This window comes from Dermacentor andersoni, unplaced genomic scaffold (genome assembly GCF_023375885.2).
Source record: "Dermacentor andersoni unplaced genomic scaffold, qqDerAnde1_hic_scaffold ctg00000039.1, whole genome shotgun sequence".
NCBI lineage: Eukaryota > Metazoa > Arthropoda > Arachnida > Ixodida > Ixodidae > Dermacentor > Dermacentor andersoni.
In genome coordinates this window covers 36,478,120-36,504,000 of record NW_027314752.1, presented here as the reverse complement: position 1 = coordinate 36,504,000, position 25,881 = coordinate 36,478,120, and the positions used below count along the sequence as shown (strand labels likewise).

At 45.2% G+C, this 25,881-nt stretch overlaps 1 protein-coding gene across 1 annotated transcript in view; it reads left to right on the top strand.

Moving 5' to 3' along the window:
* Positions 1 to 25,881, top strand: part of LOC126519854 (cholesterol 7-desaturase nvd-like) — a 60,678-nt gene that overhangs the window by 32,451 nt on the left and 2,346 nt on the right. Inside the window, exons 5-6 of the mRNA XM_072285695.1 lie at positions 6,648 to 6,836; positions 7,226 to 7,647. Of these exons, the coding sequence (XP_072141796.1) occupies positions 6,648 to 6,836; positions 7,226 to 7,647 (611 nt within the window). The remainder of the gene's footprint in view (positions 1 to 6,647; positions 6,837 to 7,225; positions 7,648 to 25,881) is intronic.

The following is a 25,881-nucleotide window of genomic DNA, read 5'->3' as shown; positions in this document are numbered from 1 at the left end:
AAGTTTGGCGTTCAGAGACTATTGCTCGAAAAGGAACGCTGGGCTAGAGGTCTCCTCGAGGTCTGGTCTTTCTGGTCCTGTCGTCTAGCGCTGTTTGAATTTTATTGTTACTATGGAACACCAACACGCCCAATCCGCTGCCCTTCTGCTCTCATTCTATCTAGCTTCCCTCTGGACTTGCACGTTGTAAGATAAGCGCTTTCGGGGGGTCACGGATAATTACAGCTGTCAAGAGACTACTGTGGAAATGATCCGGGAGCTCCAGAGGGCATTGTGCACATTCGACGCGGTGTCGTCCAAACGAGTTCCTCGCGTCTCTTTTCTTCTCTGCCACGCTCCTTCCATGTATATACATGACAGCAGCAGCCACAACAGCAGCAACAGCAGTGGGAAAGTCGAACAAAATAGGAAAGAAAGCTCCGCTTAAAAAAAAAATGACGTATGCGTCACGTATGACGTATGCGTAAAAATGACGTATGCGCCCTGACGTATGCGTCACGCGATCCTCGAGGTCTGGTATGAGCGAACGCAGGAAAGGAATTTCGCTTTCGGAGGCTAGACGGGAAACAGGGGTATGGAGAGAGCCGGTTGAGACGGAGAGAGACGGGGGATGAAGAGAGCGTCTATTTTTGCGGTGAAGCACGACTCTAGAAATCATGGGTTGGCGACACTGAAATATTTCTATCTCGGCTATTAATGACACGACCTGAAAACTTTTTGCGGCAGAAAGCTCCCTAGAAGACACGTAACAAGTTTCAGCGTATAAGCGAAATTTGCTATGGGGCCTGGTGAGGGGCTCATTAAAGCAGCCAGCCAGCGTTTGGGTGGCCTTTACCAACTCACGTGCAGCCTTATTTTTCTTAATTGCCGTGCGCTCATGAACAGCTGGACAACGACGTAACTGTTTGCCCACTAACGCCCCTGGGTTGCTGCACTGCGTTGTACTACCAAATGAAAGTGAAGAACTAAATGTAATACTGAAAAACCTGAATGTCGACAATAGCCGGCCTTTAAGGTCTCTTGGCTTCTAGATGTCAGAAAAATATCTCGTCTATGATGAGCACCTATATGGCTTACAATAGGCGTTATTCAGCCATGAGCTACAACACAATAAATGGGACAGGCTAAAAATGCAGGGCTGCTTATTTTTCTAGCAGTACTTAACTGATCAGGTGAAGCCAGGAGTACTTAGTCGTCATTTACATCAATGTCTGCGAATATAAAAGCGTAAACGTTACTACAAGCTCATAGTTCAAGGAACGTGAGCATTTAGAAATTGTATGAAATTTTGAACCCTATTGACCTCGGCAAACATTTCGTAACATAAACACTGTAAACCTGAAAAATAGGTTGACGTTTCGCTCTTATTCGTCGTTATACACTGCATGCCTCACGTGATCACTATTTTGTTGCGCACTCAGTGCATTCGTTGTAAAATTTATAACAAGTTAAGAGAGGTAGTCCTTTTTTTTTGCGTGAAGCATGCGCATGACGACGGGTACAAATACGGCCCTGGTGGGGACACGTGCACGTATCGTGTTCTAGGCGCAAATTAATATGGCCTGTCCGAAAGGTACACGACGGCCAACGGAGTGGTTGTCCCTCTCAATGAAGTTGCTAAAGTGTTACTCAACACACCACCCTGGCTTTCTTTAATTAAAGGAAAGGCGTGGCAGTTTGATTGCAAGTCGTCAATCAGTGACCACACAGGGGCAGAATGCCGTGGAAGGTTCCTGCCGCGTTATCATGCAAGAGCGTGAACCCAAACGTAGTAGCTCCACGCAAAGCTAAAAATATGTTGCGATTCAGCCAAGCAAAACTTTTCCAAATGGCTGCTTTATTTCATGATGATCGTGACTTTAAAGTCATTGGCACCTACCCACTCAAGGGAATTGGCCATGAATCAGGCAGATTTTAGATGTGTTATAGGGAAAACATTAGAAATAAATAGTTTTTGCCTTTCCTTTTCCTTTTGCTAATGTAGCCTCCAAATTATTTTTATTTGCCATTCTTTGGTGACATATGTAGCACGATTTATGTTTTAGCGCAGAAGCATTTTACCGATGCGGCTTCCAACCTACTTGTCAGAATCAGTATGCGAAACATAGGCCACAAAACGTTCATGTGGGACTCATTGCGTTTCCTTTATATTGGCCCATTACGACATACATTATGGTATCGAAAACTTTCGAGACTAGCTCTGTTTTCACAAAATTAATTCATTTATCTAAATTCAAACATGATCGCCTTTGAAATAGTCATCTTGCACGGCAGTAAAGCGATCCCCGTATTCATGTGCCTTTGCAGATATGTCCTAGAAGTCTTCTTTCCGGTACTTGTAGAGCATCTTCTGTGATTGGCGGCTGACTTCAGCAGTTGTGTTTAAACGGCAACCTTTGAGCTGGGTTTTTAATTTTTGGAAGGGAGCAAAGTCAGCGGGACCCAAATATAGCGGGTAGCAGGCGTGTTAACAGAAACCATGTTGTTTCCGGCAAGAAGGTCGCTTGTGCCGAGAGCTCTGTCACAATGTGTACTGTTGTCGCACAGCATCCAGGTGCTTGTGCACCGTAGATCGGACTGGTTTCGCTCAACGGTCTGCCTCAAACACTCTTAAACTGGGCTGCAAAATTCCGTTGTTGAGCTTCTGGCCATACAGAACGGACTTCCTATACCAAATGCTGTGGATGTAAAAAAAGACGATGAGCATTCGCTTTCTCGAGCTCCGTGCTTGCCTGGCTTTTACAGCGAAGTTTTCTTTGCCTTTTCCTTCGACTTTCCCACTGCTGCTGCTGTCGGCACGCCACGTTGAGTACTGGTTCAGAGCGTGTATATACACGGAAGGAGCGTGGCAGGGAAGAAAAGAGACGCGAGAAACTCGTTTGGACCGCACCGCGTCGAATGTGCACAATGCCCTCTGCAGCTCCCGGATCATCGCCACATTATATACCTCTTGACAGGTGTAGTTAGTTATCCGTGAGCCCCGCCAGCGCTTACCTTTCTACCAACATGCAAGTCCCGAGGGAAGCTAGATAGAATAGAAGAGAGGAGGGGGAGAGAAGGCAGAGAATGGGTAGAAACGACACCGTCGCGAAGCGAGTGAACAGGACTTCTTCTTGGGCAAGTTGGTGCTTAGATTTTCTAGGTATACTTTGTGGCGCAAAATACGTTTCTGGAAAAGGGACAGACGAAAGGGAGACAGTGAAGCGCTTCACTGTCTCCCTTTCGTCTGTCCCTTTTCCAGAAATGTATTTTGCGCCACAAAGTATACCGAGTGAACAGCCCCACCACTCTTCGCTCGCAGTTTCCATACAATTACAAGGGGCGGGGGTAGGATAGAGAAAAGGTGGCGCGGGAAGGCACGGAAACGCTGGATAAACTTGAGTTCAAGGTACGGTACGGTGCGTTTCGACTATTTACGAAAAATAAAGCCGTGCAAATATGTCTAGCGGACAACTTATGCAGGGCATACTGAGGCAGAGCCGCATTAATTAAAGTGCACCGCAGGGTCAAGGCGACGCAACGGAAGCGGTCGCACGTCCAGTCAACGCTTCTGTGCCCGCCGCTATAGCTTTGCGGCTACGGCATTGCTCTATGTCGCGGATTTTACCGAGGCAGCCGCATTTCGAATGGGCGAAATAGATTATGTCCACGCACTTTGATTTAAGGACATGTTAAAGAACACCACGGTGCCAAAATTAATCCGGAGTGCGCCACTACGGCCTGCCTCATAATCCGATTGTGGTTTTGGCACGTACATCCCCATAATGCAATTCCAAGTTTAGTGCTTCTGCCATGATGCGATGCGTCATGTGAGGCAATGACAATGCTCATCCCTCTCAGAGATGGCGCACAACAACGCCTCAAGCAAACGCCTCTCCCTGTGTGTTTTGTGTACTACGCAGACAAACAGCAGTGGTTCACGCAAGGTAAAGTTTAACATCAACTCATCGCTCTCTTTTTGACAAAACGTTGAAGAAATTAAACATTGGCCGTCAACATCACCGCTAATTATCGTCAATCAAAGCAGACAGTACAGAAAGTTTCGCTTACATCGATTCGCACAGTAGGTGAAATTTGCATAATTTCTTTTTCGGTCACTGCGACTACTCGCTTCGTCTCAGCGTCGTACCCGCACACCAAAGTTTCGTTTCCGATGGTGATCCTCGACATGAAAGATGGATCATTCGCCAGATTTGGCTGTCTCATACTTCGCTTTCTTCCCAAATTTAATAACGAAGCTCAAAGATAGCCGTTTTGACATGATTGCATAAACCGCGATTCGCAGAAGGCGCTCGATTTGTACAGGAAAAAAGAAATATTTCCAGGACATATTTCCAAAGTGGCAGGAACACTGCGAGCGCTGTAGTTATGCGCAAGGGGGGCACTTCCAAGGTAAGTGTTTGAATGGTCATAAATAACATAGTTACATGGAACTTGTTTTGAAATTTACCACGTCGTATGTTCATAGAGAAGAGACAAAGCAATGTAAAAGAAAGACAGGGAAGCTAACCAGAAGATATCTTCGGTAGGCTATGGCGTAGCAGAGAAAGGAGAAAGGGGTGTGAAAGTTTAGAGAAAAAAAAAGCGACCCTCATTCCACGTAGTGAATCCGTATTTCGCGGTAGCGTACTTTCTCTCGTTTCTGCCGTCATTGTTTATCTAATTATTCTCTTATTGCTTATCTAATTGTTTATGTTATTGTTTGTCTGCAAGATAATGGGAAGGACCTGAAGGAGCCCTGCGCTGGTCTTTGTGTCCATTTCTTGCTGTCTTTTAGTGGGCAGAAAATTTTGCACCATTATGTGAATCCAGCTAGCCCGCCTTTCAGTCTTATGGAAGGACCCGCTCCATCCACACTACTTCATAGCGTTGAAGCATCGACTGTTCTTTCCAAGCGCCGAGTTGTGCTGAAGCCATCCGCTCCGAGCTGCGCTACCTGTGCGAGTTGGCATTACGCCAGCTGTGCCGATGACGTCATCCAGCAGTGCCGCTCGCCTATTCTTATCTAGGTCATCCATCATCCGCCGTGACATCTGCGCCGCTGACCTCATTCATGGCGCTGTGCCAACTTTTATCGCTGAGCTTCACACATCCGCATCGCGAGTCTTCAAAATGGGGGCATACAGGCTCACGCGTGAAAAACGATACAGAAGTCTATCTGTAGGCGTTGTCGCAGTCTGTGAAGGCCCTACATAGTCGTATTAGTGTGGACGTCCCACTAATACATTCAACGTAACAGAGGACTCAGTCACAATTTGTCACACAGTCCGGTATCTCTTATGTAACGCATACAGCGCCTTCATGGCGGCTCGTGTTGCTGTCATTGTAGGAAAGTGCCCCAGAATTTTAGTTTGTGTGAGTGGGCACTTGTCCAGCTGGTCCAACGTGGCTGAGAGTGGTCGCTCGTTGCGGGTCGAAACGAGGGCACTCGCAAAGAAGCTGAGCGATCGTTTCGCTGCACCTGCAGAAGTTTCAAACAAAGTTGGCAATTGGTCACTCCAATAATCGAAGAATGCCAATTTTTAAAACGCTAGTCCAAAGCATAGACGGGCTAGAAGGGTGCAGTGACGCCGTGGTATGTCGGTCGGAATATGAAGTTGTAAATTATGGTCCAGGGTATGAAGGCGTGCGCTAGTAAAGTCGGATAATTCCATTGATCCAATGTTATGATATACGCGAATGCGCGAAAATTTTTTCGCTGCATCGACTCTCGAAAGAGAAATGCAGTTGACACCGTCATTGGCAGATCGGGCAGTTCCGTCAGCTTTATCATTGAAAAGCATTGCCTCTGCCTTCTGGCTGGCGGATATTATATACATTATTTTCTTCTTTTCTATCTAACCGCAAGTATAATAGTACATTCTAATGCGCGGTTTAGCGACCTAGTGATGCCATTACACCGTCTTTAATAGCCCGGCTGTGTGGTCCTTAGGGATGCCAAATCCCGTTAATCCATTTGCTGAAAACACGTTCTGTATGGCAGCGTTGTCACTTGCAGTTAAAACATCCTGAAAATAAAATTTAGTGTGAACATGCATGAACAAGGATAAGTTCAAAGAAATTCACTGCGCAACCTAGACGAGGGCAAAGAACACAACGCCAGGATGGGCGCCAACTTCCAAGTAGTTTTACTCAGAACGATGATATAGGACAGTGAAACATCCACCCAATCGCAGCAATTGGATGAACTATTGGATGAAGTGCAGAACTATTACGTCAAACTCTTGCCTTTGCTTCGAGTTGTTGACAAATTCGACTTCGCCCTGCCATCTGCTAGCCGCCTGGTTAGCTCACATGGTAGATCGGCTGCCCCGGAAAGGCGGTGGTCCTGGGTTCGAGTCCCAGACCAGGACGAATTTTTCTTGAACTGCGAGGTTTTTCTTTCGAGGAACCCGTATGGGTTTCCCTTGTAGCAATTGCTACGATTGGGTAGATGTCTAATTTTACCTTAATTAATTACTTATCTCCACGTTGTGGGTTTCCGCAGAACTATTACGTCAGAACGAGAAATCCTTTATAGTTCACGTGATCACAGTGAACATGCTACAGCGGACTCTGGTAAAACAAGGATAAATAACAACGAAAATCTACAAAACGAACCCATAGTTTGCATTAATATTTACGCACGCAATGTGGATTTTCTGCAGGTCATGAATTCGTCGCAGTCCGATGTGAAGACGGAACGGCGCAAGTATTCGACGCATACTGCCCACATTTGGGCGCCCACCTGGGAATGATGGGCCGTGTGGCGGGAGACATCCTCGAGTGTCCATTCCACGGGTGGAAGTTTGATTGTAAAAACGGATCTTGCACCCACGTGCCGTACTCCGCCAAAGGTAAGTGGGCGTGGTAAACTTTAAGAGCTGACGATTTCACACAACCATGGTTGAAGGGTTCATTCGGCCAGTTGGCAAACTACCAAAGTCCTGCGTGCACTGAATATCTCCCAGCAAGATGGACGGAGCCACTGGTTATTTGTTCTCTGCAGCGAGCGCATTAAATCGTTCGAATTTCAACGCCAATACAACACAGTACTGCGTGATATGTGTTTGTACCAGCAAGACTGCCTACTATCTCCACTCTAAAGCATTCATTCACAAAGTTCTCATTGCAATGCGCCTCCTAACAGTAAGCCCTGAGAGTAGCTATCATATACGTAATTCTCCAGCGATGAGCCGCGATGAGCATATTAAGCCGCAATGCATTATCTCGTTCCTTCCTGCAGCCCCTTCTTTCGTCAAGGTGAAGGTCTGGACGTCTAAGGAACTCCTCGGCCTGGTGTTCGTATGGTACCACGCAGACGGCAAGGCACCCTCATGGGACATACCAGAGGATATACTGAGCCGCACTCTGGAGTCGAAGTCTACGGGTCGATTCGAGCACTCGGTGCACTGCCACATCCAGGACATAGCTGAGAATGGCGCCGACCCGGGTCACTTCAACAAGATCCACAAGGCGAGCAGCTTGGTCAACGGCACCGAGTTCGAGAAGGACATGGGCGAGTCGTGGAAGGGTCGCCTTTTCCAGCACCAATGGGTGGCTACATGGAGCCCGAATAAGCACGAGGCTACGGTGACCATTGAGGCCTTCATATCTATCCTCGGCTGGAAGCCCGACTATCTGCGTCATCATGTCGAGGCTCGCCAGGTACATCCAAACAACACACGGAGTTTCTCCTCTTTTCAGACATTACGTTTAGGTTAGAGCCTGCCAGCTCGTTTTGTTAGAAATAATGGGAAATGTGGACTGAACAGGCCAACATTTTGCGGTGGAACGGCCGGTTTACTTCATAGTGCTTGCTGCCTGGTGGAGCAGATCAACATTTTGGACAAACATCTAATTGTTTTCTTATCTGATAATGATCCTGAGTAGACGAATTTTTCCTAGCGCCAAGGATTAGTGAGCATGTGGATGATTTGGACATAAAAATTGTCTTGGGCTGATCGCCTCAATCATCCCATCAAGACGATAGCTATAAACTCTAAGTAAAACTCTTGCTTGGGCTAGTTGGTTCATGCTTGAAGTAGTAAAGGCAAGGCGCAGAAGGCGCCGGTCCTGTCGTTTGTGTTCTTCTTTCTGAGTCCTGGTCTTCTGCACCTTGCCTTTACTACTTCAAGCATAAACTCTTTGTGGTCAAGTTGTGTGTGTGGGGACGGGGGGCATGGCTAGATGAACAGCTGAATACTTTATCGTGATTAATCATGAGAAATGGCGCTTGCTCTCCATTAAAGTAACCTGGTACCTCGTATTGCAGTAAAACACGTTGTGGGGCTAGTTGGTGCATAGCTTCTGCTAATTTGTGCCGCCTGATTGGTCCGGATGATTAAAAAAAAGTAGGGTGTTCTATTAAGCATACGAACCCTTTTGTTAAATGTGAAGAAGGGGTAGTATACCACATTCCATTGAAGTGTGGAAAAGAGTATGTCGGCCAAACTGGGCGATGTATTAATGAACGCCTGCGCGAGCATAAGCTTTCAATGAAAAATGGATATGGTTCTAACTTGCCGCTGCATTGTAAGGCCTGCGGAAATGAGGATGAACGGGTATGTCAAGCGAGGCTTCATGATACGACTATCATGTATAAAAGTAAAGATTCTGTTGCGCGGGAATTGTTGGAGGCCAACGAGATTAAAAAAAGAGGGGACAACTGTGTCAGTACCCCGTCTTTGAATATATACACGAATGAATGCATGTTTTTAGATAAGTTTTATATTTAGATTAAGCGTGATTCCCTATATCTTCAGTGTTCTCGCACGTGCGCATTCCCATATTCAGTGTCCCTCCTTTTTTTTTTTTTTTATTCTCCTCTCCTCATGGCTATATAATCAGCCACTTGTCATTTCAATAAACAGTTGCAAGTAGCGCCTTGTCCTGTCTGCTTTTCTTCTTGTGTGCTGTCACTTTTTGGCGCTTATTCTATCGAAACCTCGTATTGAACTGTTACGTACATACGTTACGTATGGCTAAAGGGTAGCTTAGCCCCTAGAGCTTCTGAAAAGTGCCACAAATTGGTGGTCTGCGGCGACATCTAGGTGATATACCGTAGATTTTTTTTTTGTGTTCGTAACAATGGCTTTTTCAGGTTGGTACACGGCGTTTATAGGATAACTTTTGATTGTTAGTACAGGACGTTCGTAGCAGAATATGTGCGCGACACCTTGAAGTCAGGAGCGTTTTACTTGTCGTGGGGATCGAGGTGCCATCCCGCGTCTCATCCCCCACCTCAATAGTGGTGACGGTTACTTGTGCTCTATCTCCGGATATCCGCCAACTACCTTCCCGCGCCAACCGTGCTTCTCCCTCCTGTCGTCGAGTTATACGCTCGAGCACACACCACCGTGTGCGCTCTGATTGGCCTCCCCGTGAATAAACACCTCTATTCTGGAAAGTAGCAACAGCCTCCGTCGCGCGCGCTGCGCACGGTACGCTTTTTCTGCCAGCGGCTGCCGGGAGCTGCGGAAGAATCAGTGCGCGCGCTTGTTGTTTCAGCCATTTGAAACGTTACTGTGGCATTAATCGCCCAATGACCCTGGCGTGATTGTGGTAAATTTCCGATGGGTCATGCTGACCAATATTTTCGAAACAGACTGTGCGATGAACTAGCGGAAGCAGTCTAAATAAAGTTAGAGGCACTTAAGTCTCCTTACTTGCATTGATTGCGAAAGCATTATGACTCTTCCGCGCGATACTTCTTGCGTTCTTTGTGGAGGCAGCGGCGTGTTTGGGTACGGCGTGTCTGGGCTTGTCGACTATATTGACGTCCGTACTATTTCTACATCCAGGTTACGTGGCATTGTCATATGATGTCATCACCTGGTCATGTGATCTTGCAACTTATGATTCCTACTTGGTCACGTGACTGTCACATGACGTGATCCCTTTGTCATAAGCTCGAATTGGACAAAGTAACTTTTGAGGGTTGGCCAGGTTGGTTTTGAGCGTGGGTCAACTCGATTTTCGAATTGGTCAAAGTCAATTGTTTAGGTGTGGGCCAGGCCGGCTTTATTTGACATTGAAACGGGTCGTCATCACTTATTCACGTGGGTTTTGGTACGATCGGATGTTAACGCTGGACGGATGCCGGATTTTTCGCTTCATGAGGCATATCAAATATCAATCGTTTCCTTAACAGATATGCGACCTGGGTGACAGAGTATTTGTATAAAATATGTACAACCTCGTTAGAATCTTGCGTGATACCAAACGATTGGCGCACGCTAGGATAGTCTCAATTCGCAAGTCTGAATCTCTATTAGAATTAAACAACTACAGACCAAATTCCCGAACATCCACAATTTGTAAGCTGTTAGAAAATATTATATTTAAGGTGGTTATGATACATCTAGAAAATAACCAACCGCTTCATAACAATCAACATGACTTCAGGTCTGGTCTGTCCACTGCAACGCAGCTAGTCGAAATAACCAATGATTTCGCAAATTTATTAAATATGACGAGTCAAATTGACGCAATGTTTTTATACTTTTCTAAAGCGTTTCATGTTGTTCCGCATGGTGATTTAGTAACTAAACTCTATGCTACTGGTATTGAGCACAACATTGTTCGCTTGATAACATGCTACTTAGCTTCAAGGAAGCAATACGTTGCTGTTGAGAGGAAGCTTCAGCTCGGGCCCAACTCCGACGCGGCTTATTCAAATACATGTAAAACGCAAAAACATTTTTCTGAAATAACCCCTGGACCGATGTTAATAAAATTTGTTGCATTTGCGAGATAAAGTTAAATTCTAGTGCCTGCTAGAAGCGGAATTTCGTTTTATGGCCTGAATTTTCTTTTAGAAGCATTTCAAAAATTCGCAAGTTTGAAGATAATAGAAGCACGAAGTTTACAAATTAATAGCTCTGCATTAAAACCTGATATCGCGGTTCTGTAAACGGCACCCATTAGATTATTAAAAGCGAACAAATTGATTATGTCATTTTATATCTTACATGAATTTGTTACTTCGTGTACAAGGGTTCGGCAAAAGCTGTATTTTCATATTACTAAATTTTTTGAGATTCATGTGTGACATATCAATTTTGGGCGCTTTAGATGTACTGTTATATGCAATTCACGGAATTGTAATATCATTTTTCATTGCCGAGTTACCGAGTTGTAAACTTGATAGTTTCGTTTACTGAAAATTTTTGATTTTCACCAATTTTTAATAAAACATTGACGACCTAAATCAAAACTTTGAAACCAACGGTCACTAGATTTTAAGGTTTCCTTTTAAATGCAAGAAACCTCGTCAAATTTGGTGCAGTGTTTGCCGAGAAAAACGAATTCTCCTTTTATGTCTTATTAGATAAGGCATCCGAGCCAATGCTTCCTCTTAATGACCGCATCTCTGATACACTAGATGTACACTCAGGAGTATCACAAGGGTTGGTGCTCGGTCCACTGTTGTTTTTGTTTTATATCAATGATATCTATTATTCATGATACCTGATATCCTTGGCCCTGTGCACAGCAGTCCTTTATTCTCAATTCGACACGCTAACACACCTTCCCTCGTTGCCGCACCCACCCGCCTTACACCCTCTCCCCTTTAGAAGAACCCCACCTATATATACTGTGGCGAGGAAAGCATAAGTCACTTGAAGAAGACAAGTCCACTTGTCGAAACGTTGGCTCCTGCTTTCACATTGTTCTCGTTTTGCTCATCGTCTTGAATTTCCATCTCCCGCATACCCCGTGGTTTCCCTGGAGTTGCCGTGGTATAGTAGTACGCAACGACGCCGGCAGCGCGAGCCCTCAGCAGCAGGTCACGTTCATCAGTGCTTAAATCGCTGAAGTCGAGCCAAGCATCGCGAGCCAATGTGTCGTTGTCAGGGTCGTCTATTGCAACGAGAGTCAAAGTTGGCTTCATAAAATAAAGAACCAGCTTATCGTCGCGCGCTTTCCCCTTCGCTAGCCACCATAGTTTCGCTTTCGCGCTGCTGTCGGCGCTGTCTTGGCTCTGTTTCGGGCCGCGCGTTTGCGTTTTGCGCAGAAAAGCCGTAGCGCCGTCTGCGGGCGCCGTTTTACTAACCGACGGCGCGACGTCACTATGAGACCATGACGTCACCACTCCTCGATCGGAGGGCGGGCGATTTGAGCTGCGCTAGAGGTACACGGACGCTTCAGAACGCATTTTCTCTTAAAATAAGTCTCTTCTTCGCATGAAACAAGCGTTTCTAGGTTTCTGGGATGGTATTTCAACAGTCCACGTTGACTTAATATTAACCTTCAGCGTCCCTTTAATGATGCATTGGATTCAATCAGTACATATGGTGTGACAAATGGGGCTTGAAACTCAATACTATGAAAACGGCGAGCATAACATTTAGTAACAAAAAAGAGTTTTTAGAATGAGCTTAAACCATTACAAATGCTTACGTTAAAAAAAAAACTCTGCAAGTGAATTATTTGGGTCTTACACTCACGAGTAACTTAAGTTGGGTACCCCATGCAGATAATCGTTGTAGTAACGCAGTGAAAAAGCTAGTATTTTTCAAATGGAAACTACCTCATGCGTCACTCGCTGTCAAATTAACAGCATACAAAGTTCTCATCAGGATAAAATTAGAATATGCGGACCTTATGGAGTCCTTATCAACAATATTTAATTACAAAAATAGAAAGGGTAGAGAAATTAGCCTTGAGGTTTATCTATTCCACTTATTCCTGTTCCTCGAGCCTATCTCCTTCACGATCTATAGGGCAAAGATGAAAAAAAATTCGGTCATCGTAGGATGGTGTCCAGATTAAAATTTATCTATCGACTTTACCATGGTCACTTTAAGATACCGCGTGAAAGTCACATGACCGAGCCGTCCATGCGCTTTGACCGTACACACCACAACAAAACAATTAGCAACCATTTAGTTACCTTATCATAATACGACACAATCGTCCGTTCATCTTCTGAATAATTTTTCTTTTCATTATTGGCGTCCTGCGCACAAGGAAGGAAATTAATAAGTTCTCGTGTGTTTGTTGCAGTAAAATTAATATGCTGAATGCAGTGAACTGTTGTGTGTGCATGGTATTTCACTTTGTTGTTTAGTTGCGAAGTGCGAGTATTATTCCTACTTCATATTTATTTTTGATAATTCTAAATTGCAGATGCTGATGTCCCTGTCTTTATTTCTGTATTTTTTATATTTCTTTTATTTCTTGTCTTGTTTATTAGCCTGGATGTAACCACTCCTGCCTTGGCCCGAATAGAGCGTGCAGTATTTGTAAATAAAGAAATAGTAAATAAATAATTCTTTAGTATTAATAGCTATCGAGCAGTAGTTCAGTGGTTTGCTCTCCATGGCAGTGCCGCTTTGGCCATCCGTGGCGCGGCAAAGTACCGTATGCGGAAAATTTAAGCAGTGCAGGCAATTCGTGTGTTGATTACATATGCGTGACTTCAAAAAAAAAAAGAACTTCCAAAATGCGTGAACTCAACAAACTTCACTTACGTCGCTTTACAATGAATCAACAGGATGCAGCATGTACATTTTACCAGGATTAAGGATTAACTGTCAAGGGTTTTTTTTTTCATTCGGAAGCTCAGATTGAAGGGTGGGCGCCTACAGCATGCGTTTAAAAAATCAAGCCACATTCTCAAATTTATGCACAAGAACTTGGACACTTAAATATACCGAGCCAAAAACATCGCGCTTCAATGGCTTCAGAAGTGCTATACACAAAAGTTATGAAGGAAAACAAGACACATACTTAGGCGAACGATGAGTCGCAGGTACAACATTGTAAGGAATAGGTGGCTTAAAAAATAATTGAGGTGCTCGTTTTGTGCTTCTATGAGGCGTCCTTGTTCAGAGTCGTCTTGTTGAGCTCGTGACGTGGTGCCCGTGGATGTGTCAAGCAGTGGTCAAACCTGGATCATGTGGTGCAGGGTGTTTAGGACGTCACAGTAGGTGCATTTGTACGTGTACTGCGTAGGATGGAGTCTGTGAATCATTATTTCGTGTACACAGGTATTTGTCTCGGGGCGGCGGAGGATGACTCTTTTCTCTTTGCTCAGGCAAGGTACGTGGTGAAGGGTACGTTCTCCTGCGGAGTCGGTGGTGTTGCAGAAGCTCCAAGTAGTTTAGAGTGATGTCACCAACACTGATGGCCAGCCTGGTGTATGATGGCAGGAAAGCCCGGCTGGTATTCTCGCGAGCAGCGGCGTGTCATTTCCTGTCGTACCCTGATGGCCTGCATCCAGTTGATGTGTGTTTCGGGAAGCGGAGCGCTTGCGATGTGATTTCGAAGCATCTTGACTGTGCTTTCTCACGTTCAGAGCTGCCACTTGGGAGTCAGGCATGATTACTGCTACTTCAGTGCAAGTCCTTATTGCCAGAGTGATTGCCCTTTCTTCTGCGGTCTCGGCGGATTTTCCCGAGTTTTTTGCCTTGGTGATCCCTGACGCTTATGGTGAAGGCGTTTCGTTTAATATACCGGGTAGCATCAGTGTATCTTTTATCAGGGTCTCTTCCGTATCTCCTGCTGAGAGCGCGAATTATGCTTAGCCGACATTACTTATGGTAAGTTGGATACGCCGCGCAACACTGTACACTCCCGGAGTGTCGGTGAGTTTCTTGCTTTCTGGCCTGTTTCGGCGACCTATCTTTCTTTATAAGTTGAGGTAGCGCAAAAGTGCACGTTCGGTGGGTGTGAATTTGAGCAGCTCTAGTTGTCTGATTTTGTGAGCCACGATGAACTCTTCCTACGTATTGTAGACGCTGAGCTTGAGTTTCTCCGTTGACGGCATGGGTGGAAGGATCAAGGCTACTTTGATTGCCTTTCTTATGACAACGTTAAGTTTCTTGATTTCTGCCGACTTGAGTGTCAGGAGTTCCGTAGGTGATACGGCTAGTTACGAGCGCTTGGATTATCCTTAGTGTGTCTTGCTCCTTCAGTCCGCTTCTTTTGTTTGTGATCCTCTTGACGAGATGCGTAACTTATGATAGTGTGCGCTGGAGACGCGGGAGTGGCCGCCCCTGATCCGTCCTTGTGGATGAAAAGTCCCAGTACGTGAAGGACTGTAGAGATTTTGGTTCCGCTGAGGAAGACGCTAGGATCGGGTTCGATATAGCTGGATGGTCTTGCTCGTGTCCGTGCTCTCAGGACGAGAAGCTCCGACTTTTCGGGTGTGCATTGGAAACCGCTGTCTTGGAGGTATCGTTCGATGGTATCGACTGCTTTTTGTAGATTAAGTTCTTGTTGCCCGGTAGTAGGTGCTTTGGTCCAAAGCATGACGTCGCGGGCGTGAAGGGCGTGGTGTATGTTTGGGATGGCGTTGAGTTGATTTGGTAGCTTGATCATTGCGACGTTGAAAAGGATGGACGAAATAACTTATTGTTGGGGGTTACTTTGTTGGGCAGCTGAAATTTATCGCTGCGGAAGTTACTGACGCCTACTGGGGCTATTCGGTGTTTCAGAAAGCTGCTGATGAAGTTATAGATCCGGGCTCTACAGCCTGTATCTTCGAGGTTATGTAGTAGGACTTCGCGGGTCACGTTGTTGAACGCGCCCTTTACGTCGATTGCTAGGATTGATTATTTGCGTCTGCGATCAAGGTAGTCGAGCAGGTCTTCGTTGAGGAGCAGAAAGACGTCCTGCGTGGACAGATGCTGTCGGAAACCGAACATGGTGTGCGGAAGGTATACGTTGTCCTTGAGATATGGTGTTAACCGGTCGAGCACCGTGTGCTCGAGGAGTTTGTCCACAGGACGTGAGAGAGATGCGACGGAGGTTTTCGATACAGGGGTTTGTTGGGTTTTGGGATCATGGTGACCTCCGAATGCTTCTGGGCTGCTGGTAGGTCCCCTCTTCCCCAGCAGTCGTACTAGTGGAGGAGGGCTGTGCTGGTCGATTGCGGGAGGTTGCGTAGGAGCTTATTAGTGATTCTGACCTTGCCGGGACTGCTGTTTATAGTGAGTTTGACTAAGGCTGCGTGGATCTCTGCTTCCGTGAATGTTCGATCGAGGTTTGGGCTTGTTGCACCGTCGTATGCCTTGCCGCTCGCCGACGAAGTGGGCTTGTCGCTGGTGTTTCTGCTGAAGTTCACGAAGCAGATCGTGCTCCGATATAGCGTGGTTGTGGATTAGTCTGCGCGGATCTTGCCTTTGTTGCGTTTTGGTGCGATTGGTAGCTAAGAGAGTGCGTAGGAGGTGCCAGGTTTTCCTGATGCTGAGTGTTCCTTGTGTGTTGTCACACAAGGTGTGCCAATTTTCCCTGCAAAGTTGCTCCGCGTAATCATGGGCCTGTTTGGTGAGAAGGGCGATTCGTTGCTTATGTTTCCTACTGAATTTCCGTCTCTTCCAATTCTTCAGAATGCTTCTTTTGGCCCCCCATAGATAGAGATGTGAGTCGATTGCGGGAATGTTGGTGCTTAGTTGCATGTTTAGTATAGCGTTCTGCGGAGATGAAAAGGCCCCTGAACTAATGGTCCATGTCGTCTATGGTTGTGTTGTCACTGAAGTGGTCGCTGAAAACTTCGTCTGTTAGGCGGAAAACTGCAGTCTCAGTCGGTTTCCGTTTGTGGGCGATGTCTAGTTGGAGAATGTGGAGATCGCTTCCGAGCGTCGGCTCCACTCCGCCCAGGAGACGTTGGCTGTGAAGGTTAGGTCCGGGTTCGTGTCCCTGGAGACGCTGTTTCCGACTCTCGTGGCCTGTAGCGGGTCGTTCCAGAGGGTCAGCCTGTGTGGTTGAGCAGTGTCGTGCACTAGGGCTTTAATTTCGGTGGTGTTTGGATAAACCCATGCTGTATGTGAGGCGTGAAAATCTTCCATGATGACAACTAGATGGGCTTTCGTGCGTTTCCTAAGTTCACGGATAAAGTGGTCGAAGGGGCACGACATCGCATCGGGGATGGGACGCTCACGCTGGTTCATGTTACAGGGCGCTATCTCCTGGGCGGTCTGTTCATGGCTTCCAAGCCAGCACTCTGGTGCCATGTTATTGCTACCACTGTCTGCATCACAGCGCTGGAAGCCGGTTCTGCACGAAACTTGCTTCACCAATTAGCCGCCCGGACGTGCACCGACTACGCTCCACAGAGCGCGCGGAAGCCATAAAAGCCAGCCATCGACAACATATCTTGGGCACGACATCGCGTAGGGAATGACACGTTCACGCTGGTTTATGCTACAAGTCAGTTACCTGAATAATGCGGCGTGGGTTAGGAGCAGTAACAACTGTATATGCGCGGTGCCCTGCCCTGTATAGGTTCATGATTTGTTTAAGCGGTTCTTACTGTTGTATTCCAACATTCACAGTGCTTTATCTGCCATTCTACTCATACTTTCTGGAGACGTGAACCAAACCCTGGTCCAATGTCCAAAATTGAAGCTGGTGCATTTGCCCAGGCTCTAGAATCCATTCGAAAGCTTGAAAATAGTCACGCTGCTTTAATCGCAGGAACTCAAGAACACGAAACAAAAGCAGGAGGCAGCCGAAAACGAAGTCAAGCTGATCAGTGCAAAAATAATAAAATTAGAATCCGCCATTTATTTGTATTGCACAGCCGAAGCCGGGACAAATGCTGAGGCTATAAGCAATGTTTCCAAGCCATTGGCAGCAATAGCATCAAGATGTAATGACGCTGAAAATAGGTTACGCCGCTCGAATCTCTTGTTTTTTGAATAGATGATGATCCTAAAGAAATTTGGCTGCGTCTGAGCAAAAAATTGTCAAGCTTTGCTCAGAAAAACTTCGCGTTACCTCGACAGGTCAACAATTCGAGCACGTTCACCATTTGGTCAAACATTCGCAAGAAAAGTGCAGGCCAATTATAATAGCAAAGGGCACTTTTTTCAAAAACAAAGAGCGCATCTTGGCTTCAGCGTCTAAACTTAAGGGATCAACGTTTTAAATCCGCGAGGATTTTTCACCCGCAACGCGACAAGTGAGGCGGAAATATATTTTTACTAAGAATAAAAATAAGACGTTTAAGTTGCATGTCGACCGAATACTCATAGACTGAGACGTACACCTACAGTGTCGCAACTGATGCAGTTGTCATGGTCAATAGCTCCGACACAATACGCATGTGCACAATCACTATAAACGGAATCAAACGCACACTTCCTCATCCTTATCATAATCGTTTGCTAATATCCGTAGTATTATGTCAAAGCGCGATCTTGTTTCTTTTCTTGACGACTGCAATTCGGATGCTCTTGCTTTTACCGAAACCTGGTTAATCCCTGAAATAACTGACAACGAAAATTTCCCCAGTAACACAACTTACAACATATACAGTCGCGACCGGGATTAGAAAAGAGGGGGCAGTGTCATGATAGGAATTAAAAAGAATATCACATCTTCTGTTGTTAAAACCCATACTAACTTCGAAATCATTTGGGTGGTCTGCTGCGTATCGACCATGAATGTACTGCTCAACTGTTACCGTGTGCCGGATTCTGATTTTTCCTTCCTAACTGCATTACATGGCAGTATTAATGAAGTAATTGGTCTGTATCAGGCAGATATAATGTATCTATTCGGAGATTTCAATCTCATTTAATTGACTGGTTTAATTCATCGTCATCGTGTCATATATGCGCCAGCTTTATTACCTTAACATTCGATTTTAACCTATTTCAAGTAGTTAATCACTCGACTCGTAATTATAATCTTTTGGATTTCATTTTAACAACAGCTCCAGAAACTGCCACACACATAACTTACTTAGATGGATTCGGTTATCACCAGCTACTCCAAGTGACCATCGGTATTCCGTGCGCGTCCACCGGTTTCACCACAAAGCAAATTAGAGACTACAATAAAGGTCATTATAGTATCATTACCTCAGAGCTAGACAACCTTTTATTCATGTATTGGAGCCATCCTTCTACAGCAGATCTGTCAATTAAAATTGGGTTCCATTGAGAAATAAGTTGTCTGCGTTAATTGAAAAGCACATCCCTCTTGTTACTATATAATTAACGATAATATCTAACCATGGTTTACTGCCATTCCTCACAGAATAAGCAACAAGAAAAAACGCCTATATGTAAAGGCAAAGTGCGTACAAACAACATTGGCTTAGAATAAATAAAAAACTATCTGAACGAGTACTGCACAGCTTTCTTGGTCGCCAAGGATAAATATTTCTCAAAAGATCTACCAAGAATCCTTACAAGTAATCTAAGAAAATTCTGTAGCATAGATAACCCTAGTAATAAGTGCAGTAATATTTTATTACAGGATAAAAACCGCTCACCTATTCCTGACAGTCGATGTCCGACAGCATTCAACTCATTTTTGACATCCGTCTTTACAAGAGAAGATAGTTCTAACATACCTGTTGTACCCGATTTTGATTTCCACTGCATGGCTCCCATCACTGTCACTTTAAAAGGCGGAGTCCATCTTATAGGTAACCTTAAGATGCCTTCATCCTTTGGCATAGATGTATAAATGCTAAAATACTAAAAAACGCAGTACTAGTATCCATCAATATTCTTCTACACCTATTTAACCAATCCCTTACAAATGTTATGCTTTCTACAGACTGGAAGACAGCAAAAGTTAGTGCCTGTGTTTAAGAGAGGTAGTTCTCGTGAAAATTACTGTCCTGTATCATTAACGTGCATTTGCTGCAAAATGTTAGAACACATTATCGCATCCCACATATATTCTCATCTTGAATATAATAACTTTTTTTTTACCTGAAACAGCATGGTTTACGAAAACGATTTTCTTGCGAATCCCGACTGCTAGAATCCACGTCAGATTTACTTTCATATGAACAGTAATAACCAAATTGACTGCATCTTTTTGGATTTCTCGAAAGCATTAGATCGTGTAGCCCATAGTCGCCTTATATCAGTTTTCTGCAATTAAACTTGACTCACTAACCCTATCATGGATTCGCAATTTTCTTTCTAATCGCGAACTGTTGCTGCTAACTTTTCCTCTGCCCTGTCTGACGTCACCTCCGGTGTACCTCAAGGCAGTGTATTCGGACCTCTTCTCTTTTTAATTTACATTAACTACTTACCGAGTAATATATCCTCTTCTGTACAATTATTTGCTGACGACTGCATTGTATATCGTTCAATTAACTGTTCTGCTGACCGCGCGGCACTCCAGAATGATCTTGGAACATATCAGTGATTAGTGTGCTACGTGGCTCATGTCCCTAAATGGGTCGAAGTGCAGAGTAGTTTCCCTTTATCGAAGAACTGTTAACTCTCACTTTTCTTATAATTTGGATTCTAACATAATTGACCATACCACACAATATAAGTACTTAGGATTGTTCCTTACGCACAATTTTTCATGGACTAATCACATCACCTCCATTTCAGCTGACGCCTCCAGAGCACTAGGATTTCTGGGCCGCCCAACTTAGGAACTGCGCCGTCACCACTAAGAAAACTAGCTTACATAACTATTGTACGGCCACAAATTGTGTACGCCTCTTGTATATGGCCTCCTCATCAAAGATACATCATCGAACTTCTGGAGAGCATCCAGAATAGAGCGAGCCGTTTTATTAGCAAAAATAATAGTAAGCAGCCAAGTGTAACCCTGATAGAAGTCGATCTTTCGTTGCAACGAGTAACTACTCGCCGTGATATATCGCTTCTATTATTATTTCATATGTTCACTTACACAGTTGGCCTATCCTTATCAAACCTGAATAAAGCATCCTGGACGTCACAAAGACTGAACAGTCAGTTCAGCTACACCCGAATTTATAGCAATACGCACGCTTTTAATTTATCACCTTTGGCCCATGCGGTCCGTTTATGAAACTCTTTACCAGATAACATCACTTGCCAATCGAAACACAGTGCATTTCGCAATCTTCTAATCGATCAATATGCCGTTTCAACCGTTTAACACGTCTTGCCTTCTATTAATTTCTTCCTGCATTTCTCTACAAGCTAAGAAAAGAATTTCAGTGATCCTAATCTTTTACTATACTTATAAACGTATTTGCATGTATACAGTAATATTATTATTATGCTATTATGTTATTGTGTTTACTGTTTTTTCTTATTGCTCTTCACATTTTATTTGCTAATGTCGTATTAATTTTCCATGTTGCGTGAATATTCCTTTCATTGTAGTGTTTATTTTCCCCCGATTCTATACGAATATGTTACCATATTCCCCCCCTTACACAATGCCTTCTCGAAGGCCTGTAAGGTATTTGTAAATAAATAAGTAAGTAAGTAAATAAATAAATAAATAAATAAATAAATAAATAAATTCCAGGAGTTCGTCACCAGGAGGGCTGTATATGCCGGCGATAAAGAGGCTTCGGTGCGTTTTTTCGTCTGGCAGGATCTCCACTAGGGTGGGCTCGGTGGGGAGGTCTTCTATTTCGTGTTCTAGTGTTGTGAGAGTTTTCTTGGTTAGGGTGGGCTGTGCGTTGGGCTTGTGTATGAGCGGCGTAGACTTGAAGTCGAACATTGTGGGTGTTGATTTCCTGTAGCGCAGTGACATCGGGATGGTCCTGTTTGACGAGTTTTCGTAGGTTTGCATAGCGGAGGGAGAAGGACCGGCAATTCAATTGCCAGATGCGCAGGGTTTCTTGCGGGCTCGTCATTGTGGTTTTAGGTGTTGCCGAAATCAGGTTTTTCAGTTTCAGAGGCAGATTCACGGTTGAGTGACATTGAGTGGGAGGAATTGTGACTTTGTGCGAGCCTTCTTCCTGCCTTGCTCGGTGGGGCTGAGAAAGCTGTTGCGATAGGACCTGATGACGTATTTGTTCTTTGCGTGCGCTATGAAGCTGTTGACCTGGGCTGTTAGGCCAGTGACCTGGCTTGTGAGAGTGGTGACTTGATTCGTTGGGGTGGTGACTTGGGTGGGAAGGCTCGGAATATTATCAAGATAGATTTGGTGTTGATTTCGAGCACGGTGAGGATGTACTTTGTGAAGATATCCTCGAAGGCCAGGAGGTGCTTCTGAACTGTAGCTTCGATCGCAGCATCAACTGCCTCCGTGGTCTATATCGGAGCCAGAGAAGCGTTCCCGAGTCGAAATTTCGGCCGCTAGCCAGAGCAATCGGTGGCCGGAAAGAGAAATTTAAGTCGTCACGCTTCTGTTGTAAACAAGAATGCTGAATCAACAAGCCGCGCATCCGCCTTACGCAGCCGCTGCAGAAGTCGCGACATCAGCGAAAGTTGCAAAAACCACATGCCGCTCGTCCACTAGATCTCACTCGCGCTCCTAGGTCGAATATGGGGGCGCCTCCGAGAGCTCTGAAGTGAAAGGCGGTGCACTGAAAGAACAAGATGAATGTGTTCCGAGCGATGGATTTCGGCCAGCTGAATGTACCATTATGTGTGTGCTATCTGTTTATAGCAAGTATTTCGTTTTTGTCGCTTGAATAAGATAGACAAAGAAAGCATCATATGTATGCCAAAACAGCTGAAAAAGAGCGGGTAAGGTAAAAAGCAGGCACCTTTTAGACAGAGCAATGGTCAGCCACATTTTCTGCCTGGTCTGTCGTTTATTTGCAGCTTTTTCGTAGTAGTACGTGCGCCCCCAACTAAAAGCGCCTATCCACGCCTGAGAGGGCCATTATTTGGCGCTCTCAACTTTCTCGTGTGAGCAAGGTAATCAGAGCTACGAAATTTTGTAGGAATCAACATTCGGACTTGGTAGCAGAAAATCATCTTTGACTTAATCAGCGCACAGAAAACAGAAATATAAAGCAGGGGTTTGTCGTGTTCTCTCGCTCTGCCCATCATCTTCTACGCGGTCTTCCAAGTGAAAGATGGTTCAGACCAGGCACGTACCGGGGGCCCGGCGCCCCCCCCCCCCGAAACTAAGCGGCATCATGCCCCCCTCCCCACCCGCGCCACCACTCCTCACACACATTCCTAAAGCGCCGCCATATCAATCTTGAGACGTGGCAGCTATTCGACGTTCACCATTTTGCTGCCTTTTTAATTCCTTTTGCATGGCAGTAGTTATCGGCATCTCCCGGGGTGTGAAGGACAGTTTCCTCATCGATTCGGTGCCCGCGCGATTAACTCGAGATGCGTTCAGTTGTCACCATCTATTGCAACGGTCAAACGCATCGTTGTTGCTTAGTTAGTTCAACCTTCTTTGCTCAGGCTGATCCAGGGACCAGGAAAGAAGTTCAGTTCGTAGTCAGCTGGTGTGTATGCTAGTGGAACGAGTTGCAGCCGGAGACAACGCCAGTTGCGTTTAACTTTTCCTTTTGCTTCATTATTTCCTCGAGTGACGGCTCGACGCGACGCCGGCATATCCTCGGAACCATACGCCCGTGATATAGGCTAGATAAGGTGTCAAATATCATGCGAAACAGCGTCCATGATCAAACCCTGAAATAACCGTTAATCCCATAAGCAGTACGAATGTCACCCGTTACTTCGTCTGGTTTTTCGCTAATTGTACGGAATTTTTCATGCAATATTGGCAACTGGAAGCAAGAGTCACAAGGTGTTGAGAAATTAAGTGATCTACTAAGCCGAGGCGACAGCCAAACAGGAAGGAAAGACGAAAATTAACAAATTTAACTGTTACTTGTGAAACCATTTATGGATCAACATCTTTTTATTTAAAAAAGAAGTAGAGGAAACGTCGCTGGAATCAGACAAAGATTCCGTATGTTCTGAATGACGCTTCTACCGTTATCAGTCTAACCGTCTGACATAGCCACTTCTATGCTATGCTTCTGTGGGTGTTTTTCTAACCTTCTGCGGTGGGCTCAGTACGTCTAGAACGCAGCGTCCTGCGCTCTACGTGGTCGTATGGGACTGACATATCCACGCATCGTTATGAAACTTCCCTAATAACAATACGAGTCTGTTTTGGCACTTAACTTGGTAGAGCAGTAAACGAGGGATCCAAAAGAACTCTGATTGTTCCGCAAATATATATTTTTGTGTATTTCTTCCAGAGCTGGACTTAAAGAAAAGCTTACTAGAAATACACTTTCACTTGTTTACTTGTTCTTAGCAGTGTTCTTCCTGCGCTTCTTTCCTGCGCGACTCCATTTGATGTGGTTCCTTGTTTGTCAAGCAAAGGAGAAATCTGTCTCACAGGCGTATACCTGTGAGATGGACCTTATTTCATTTCTATTTTGCGCATTTACGCGGTGTTATGGCGAACGGTTGGTATTATTCACGTTTACACTAATAAAGTCCCCCCCCCCCCTCATTTGCGCAGAAAGGTTACCTTGGGTTGCGCCCCCCCCCCCCCCCCCAAAAAAAAAAGGAAATCCTAGGTACATGCCTGGTTCAGACTATACTCTTCCTTAAAGCCTAGTTCATTTTTTTTTCTTCACGCTCCTTCTTTAGATGCCGGACGTTCTTCACGTTTTATTGCTTTGTGCTCCCACGTTTTATTGCCGTGTGCTCCTCTTTAATGGCAAGCACCTCTGCGTGGTCGCTTGCGCCTGGCCGTTGCTTTCGCGAACAGTTACTAATCCTTGGTTGGAATAGCCGACAGCGCTGCTTCAAATGTCTGCCGTTGCGAAGAAACACTACGTGACTGCCCTTCTTTGAGGATTAGTGAATTGACCTCAGCAGCCCCTGAGCCAGCTAGGTGGGAGACCTTAAATCGTGGGACCGCCCCGCATGTCGCAGCAGCAGCTACAGAGCCACAAAAGCACTGCCGCGGTTCTTGAAGTCGATAGGACTGGGTGACAGTGATGAACATTACAGTTCGAATAGGTCTACCGCGCACCAGAACTCTGTCCACTCAACCCGTCAGTGAGCTGGACTCATCAACCAGAGCACTTCCGCCTTATGCTCTGGTGACTCCTTGAGCAGATCAACCACCATATTCAGAGAATCTCCCGACCCCAATACAACGCCTAATGTATTGCCAGTGGCAAGGGCTCGGACAATGAGATGCTTGTACAATAAAGTTCACATCTCTCCCGCCTTTATTTTCTACCCTTGCCCATAGGCGCCGACTATACGGCCCCCTCCGGAGTTTTCCCGGGAAGCTGGGCCTCACCCCCCCCCCCTCCCGGGTTATGTGAAAGATGGTACCTACGTGATTGAGACGGACGTCAGGTTAGGATGCCTTCCGTAGAATTCCGGCTTCGGTCATCAAGAAAGCTACTGAACATGTGATCAAATGGACACAGAACTGCGTACCTGCAAAAGGAGACCTATTCGAACACGTTCTCTAGGCTGGTGTTCAACAGAGCTTACGAATCCATATATAATAAGGGCGCGCTGAAATCTGATGCTTTCGTTTCGTTTCTTTTCTTCTTTTTTTTTTGTGCATACATCCTGATTGCCAATTCGGCTGACTTAGAGCTGGTATACTTACTTTCTTGAACGCATCGTTTTTGCCTTTTCTCTACACGTTGGTCGCTTCCCAGTCTGTTTATTTCTCTTTTTTGACACTAACCTACTTTTGCGGCACGTATACACTTTCATAAAAAATAAAACGGTCACATTAATTTGGCTTTGGTTCGAAGTAAGTTTCTGGCGCGAAATTTAGCTTCGCGCGCACTATTTCGATGCGAGCAACGCCAGGATTTTTGGAACATTCTATGCCTATTGCATTGCTTTTCGCATTTCTTGCGTGGTCAAAGCGACGCTTCGGCCGCGTTATCAAGGGGATTTTGTTATCAATGTGATTGTTCGGCTTTGAGAGACGGATAATAAGCGTGACCGCAGAAATGAGGGGTAGGAATAGCTGCGAAGCCGCGAAACCTGCTGATGGTGCTCCTTCGGTAGCATTATCAAGGTGATGCGCTGTATCTTTCGGTTTGCGAGAGGCAATGCAGTTACTTTCAATCAGCTTAAGGGCGCTGCTTTATGCGGGGGGGAGCGCACTCACGCTGTGTTATATATATATATATATATATATATATATATATATATATATATATATATATATATATATCCCTCGGGAAAATGCAAACTCTCGGCCTATGCCCTT